The sequence below is a fragment of the Xenopus tropicalis genome, chromosome 1 (genome assembly GCF_000004195.4).
Source record: "Xenopus tropicalis strain Nigerian chromosome 1, UCB_Xtro_10.0, whole genome shotgun sequence".
In the NCBI taxonomy this organism is placed as follows: domain Eukaryota; kingdom Metazoa; phylum Chordata; class Amphibia; order Anura; family Pipidae; genus Xenopus; species Xenopus tropicalis.
The window spans coordinates 186,292,479-186,297,253 of record NC_030677.2 but is presented as its reverse complement, the minus strand read 5'-3'; the positions used below and the strand labels follow the sequence as shown (position 1 = coordinate 186,297,253).

Here is a 4,775-nt window from a genome sequence, read left to right as displayed (position 1 = left end):
GTAAATTCAGCATTAAGCAATTTAAACCCCTTGTAAGGGTTAAATCCTGTAATCTCTGTTCGTAACACCTGTAGCACGAACTGTTAGGGTAAATCTCTGTAACTCTGTCTGTGCACCTGTAGCACTGTCCCTATAAGCAGTCATGGACCGGTCCGATTTAATCTGTGCGTCGGTGAAACATCTGATATCGTCTGCGCATGTGCGCTGATCAGGGAACTTGTACAAACGATACAACCAGTATGTGTATTGCAAACAAGTACAAATTTATTTTGTTTTGATATTACTTATATAGTAGATAGAAAAACACATCCCATTATGCTTACGTATCATGGGTGGGTACATTGCAATTATTAGTAGAAATACAGAAATTATTTAATTAGCTGCTGAAGCTTTATTATGATCTCTTAGCCTTGAATATTAGCTGAGATAATCAAGGCCAAGAGCAACTTGGACAAAGACAAGATAGTGAGGATAATCATAACAATTGAAGTAACACATTCACAGGCCTTCATGCTTGAAAACAAAATTGTGTAAATTCAGCATTAAGCAATTTAAACCCTATAAATCCTATCAATCCTATCACCCCTATCACAGCATTTAGTAATTTAATCCCTATCACAGATCTGTTGGGGGAATGTAGTAACGGAGCGCAAACAATTATTCACTGCTTTCTTCCTCATGTCTGCACCTTCGATTTATCTGTCTTTTTTACTATTTTTTAGTCCCCTTTTTCTTTGTCACTTTTTTTGTCTTTTGTGCTTCTTCCTCATCCTCAGATTCATCATCCACTCTTTTCTTTTTTACTTTCTTCTTCATAACTTGTTTTCTCTTTGGGGTTTGTTCATCATCCACTCTTTTCTTTTTTACTTTCTTCTTCATTACTTTTTTTCTCTTTGGGGGTTCTTCCTCATCCTCAGATTCATCAACTACTCTTTTCTTTTTTACTTTCTTTTTCATCACTTTTTTTCTCTTTGGGGTTTCATCCTCCTCCTCAGATTCATCTTCTTCATTCTCTTGTTGTGCCTCACCTTCCTCTGCTTCCTTTAATCCATCTTCGGTTCTTTCAGTTTCTCTGTAACGGGAAATAGGAAAAGAATAGGATAAATGGTTTGCTTTATTGGGGTACAACATAGAAAAGAAAAGGGGAAAGTGATACTTACTTGTTGAAATATCGCTTTACTACAAAATAATATATAAGTGCTCCAGCTGCTAACAAGCCAATTAGCCATCCTGCAGTGCTAATTATCCGATTATTGGCGCCTTCTTTTTCAGCAGCCACAATGCCTCTATCATTCTCTGAAGCTATAGAAGATTACATGGCAGAACAAAATATAATTATAAAACATGCTTGAGGTTTAGCAGATACAAAAAACATTAGGCATTTTATCCTACAGAATAGCATGCATCTTCCATTAGTAAGTTAAAGAAACAAATAGTACAACAAGTTTATATTTACTAATAGTCTCAGCAAGGGAAAGCCTAAAACATATTAAAATGTTCATTTAAATCTTACCTGGCTCATCTGGAATGCACTTCACTTCATCGTCTCCTGCATAAAAAAAAAATACAATTAGTTCGGGAACTGAAGCCTGCATCAGCATCGTTACAGAATGGACATTTAAAGAACATTTCTTGGCAAAGAATGGTCCATTTATCATGCAGATTGTGAATACCTATTTTGCATACATCAAGCTGTTGTAAAACTATAACATCACAAGCCTACAGTTTTCTGTTTAGTTCACCAAATTTTTACTGTCAAACAATATATATTTTTCCACATTTTATGATAAATGTATCATTTTGCCTAACCATAGATGTTTTATAGCACATGATCTAGACAGTGCTGCAATCCCATTTGCAGGGCCAGAACTAGGGGTAGGCAGAAGAGGCACTAGCCTAGGGTGCAAAGATGGGGGGCAGCTTCCTCTTCTGCCTACACCTGGCCTGCACTCCCTTACCCCCACTGGCTGTTTTTGTGTGCAACCCACCCCCCACTATGTTACTGCCCAAATGCACACTCGGCTAGGGTACCTGGTCGGCTTGGCCTGCCCCTGCCTATATGTGTATAGTGTGTCTGTCCAATCAGACAGTTAATGGCACTTTTAATTCGCAGCATATATTTATATTATTCACCACAGATAGCTACACTTAAGGGCTCTGGCACACGGGGAGATTAGTCGCCCGCGGCAAAACTCCCTGTTCGCGGGTGACTAATCTCCCCGAGTTGCCTTCCCCTGCCATCCCATCGGCGACAATGTAAGTCGCCGGTGGGATGGCAGACGCGGCGGGGCGATTGTGGGAAATCGCCGAAAAAGACTCACGAGTCTTTTTCAGCGAAATCGCGCCGCCGCGTCTGCCATCCCGCCGGCGACTTACATGTTCACCGGTGGGATGGCAGGGGAAGGCAACTTGGGGAGATTAGTCGCCCGCGAACAGGGAGTTTTGCCGCTGGCGACTAATCTCCCCGTGTTCCAGAGCCCTAAAGATCCACCCCTAGCACGGTTCTTACTATGTAATGTTTGATGCATTATACTAACTTTGCCTAGCAATAGAAATGCATCCAAACACTGGTTATGGAGGTCTAATGATAAATAGCTCACAGAGGGCTGCTATATGAATTACCCCTGCCTAGAATATACTGGATTAACAGTCAGTTTTTCAAAAAACTGCTTCATCCTTCAGCAGCTTTATTATAAAGGATAGGAATGAGTTTTTAGGAACATATATGCCAATGTATATTTAATATATATATATTGTGGACATAGCAGATATATACAGTAAATATCAGACCATAATAAAATATTACCTCCATCAACAGGAGCAGCATTTTGGATTCTTTCTTCTGTAAATAAAAAGAGATGTATACATTAAATATAGATAAAGTTTGGAGCTTTAATTACCAACTGTGGGTGTTATTTGTCTGCTTGAAAGGATGAAGTATATAGAGGGAAAGCTCATCATTTCACTGCCTGACCTTTGTACCTCTCATATGGCAACTATGTTTGTTTAAATGGTATTGCTCTACTATTTAGTTAATAGAATTAGCTATAATTTAATTAAACAACATTTAGAAACATATGTGCTATATCTATAGTAAGGGAAGAAGCAGGATTCCCCTTAAAATATATTTATCATTTATCCTCATCAGCATTAGTGCAATTATATCTGCTTACATAATAAATGAGCTGATAAGTATATAGTTAATAGAAATAGCAATTAGGATTACATGGGCCATTTGTGTGATTATATTGACAAGAAAAGTAGAAATGTTACTATATGTACCATCCTTTTCTGTTTCACTCTCTGCAAATGCATTTTCTACTGCAATGAAAAGAAAAAAAAATAATGAATTACTTATATACCTTCACTATTAATAGGTATAGAAGATATGGGCATAAATAAGTTCATATCTTACCAGTAGTAACCTCATCTATATATGCATCGTCATCATCATCGTCATTTTGAGTTGCTTCTGCAAGAGAGGAAACAATTTGTTATTCCTTAATCATAAATCCCACAGTTGCTTCCAGTTTTTACTAATAAATACTTCAGTCAATTTATTCTGAGCAAAATCTGTATGGTTTATTCTCCAGTTTTTTCAAAAATATCTCACTATGTCATTGCATGATATCATACTAAAGGGAATAGCAGTGAGTTTTATATAAAGTATAAATACAGGTGATGAAATTGCTAATTCACATTAACCAGAAAAATTAATAATATTAACAAATACAGTATTCTGTAAAACAGCGTTTTTACCTGCAGTCTGATATTTGCCAAGTTGTAATAATAATATTATCAAAAAAATAAAGAAAAATAGATATTTGATTGTTTTCATTGCAAAGCTTAATGAAAATGAGTCAAGATTCCAAGTGACTCCTGACTCCTCTTCTGCTCGTTTGCATATAGTGTGATGTCACAATGCCTCACCAACTCCCTGCTTCAACCCTGTTCTGTACATTGTGATGTCACAGTGTCACACCAACTCCCTGCTTAAACCCTCTTCTGTTCATGTGATGTCACAGAATGGTATGAAGGTGATTAGCAGAACACAGACAATAATAATAAGAAAGTCCTACATGGTCCCGGTTTTATTTCCAGTGATTTTCTAAATATCAGTTATTTGATACATTTTTAAAAAGGCACAGGAAATCAACAAAAAAACTTAACTCTGATTTGTGCTGCTGTTGTATTTAATATTTTACTGTTGTGCAGAATTAGTATTTATAAATATTGACCTATCTATATACTTGTTTAAAACCATGGAAAAAACTCATTACCACAAATCAGTCATTTATCAAAATGTGTGAGCTGAAAAATCACAAATAAAAAAAAATTGTGAAAAGTCGTGAAAGTTGTGGTTATTATTGACTTGTCGCACAATAACTGTGACTTTTTTGTATTTTTGCACAAAAGCCAAAGTGTCCTTTTCCCTCAAAACCAAGAGCAAAACAGGGAAGCCAGATTATACAGTAAAACCTTAAGGCTGACAACCCAGTATACTTCCAAACAAACCATCTAACCCATTTTACTAATAAAAGTAGTACATTTTGTGAATGTTGGATATTAATGGCAAAGATATAAATGTTATTAAATAAATAATATTAGGGCCCCTACAATCTTTAAGTTTGACAGATACAGGTATAGCATCCCTTATCCTGAATGCTTAGGACCTGGGATTTTCCAGATAAGGGATCTTTCTCTAAAATAGATCACCATATCTTGAAGGGGTGGTTCACCATTACATTATCTTTTAGTATGCTATAGAATGCCCA

The 4,775-nt window shown here is 36.5% G+C and overlaps 1 protein-coding gene across 2 annotated transcripts; it reads right to left on the bottom strand.

Moving 5' to 3' along the window:
* Window positions 1–502: 502 nt before the first annotated feature.
* LOC116407910 (transcriptional regulator ATRX homolog) lies at window positions 503–4,521 on the bottom strand. 2 transcript variants are annotated; one of them, XR_004220601.1, is made up of 4 exons: window positions 3,283–4,521; window positions 2,807–2,842; window positions 1,514–1,549; window positions 503–1,302 (listed from the first exon to the last, which is right to left on the bottom strand). XR_004220601.1 is itself a non-coding variant. In XM_031893971.1 (2 exons), the coding sequence occupies exon 2, from the start codon at window positions 1,129–1,131 to the stop codon at window positions 712–714; it is 420 nt and encodes a 139-aa protein (XP_031749831.1). In that variant the 5' UTR covers window positions 1,132–1,302; window positions 1,514–1,957; the 3' UTR covers window positions 503–711. The 2 variants fall into 2 exon arrangements, 1 of the variants encoding a protein (XP_031749831.1); XM_031893971.1 differs by lacking the exons at window positions 2,807–2,842; window positions 3,283–4,521 and having other exon boundaries at window positions 1,514–1,957.
* Window positions 4,522–4,775: the final 254 nt, after the last annotated feature.

Bases quoted from the DNA above. Each gene is read 5' to 3' on its own strand.
- LOC116407910 (XM_031893971.1), bottom strand. From the start codon at position 1,131: ATGTTGTACCCCAATAAAGCAAACCATTTATCCTATTCTTTTCCTATT.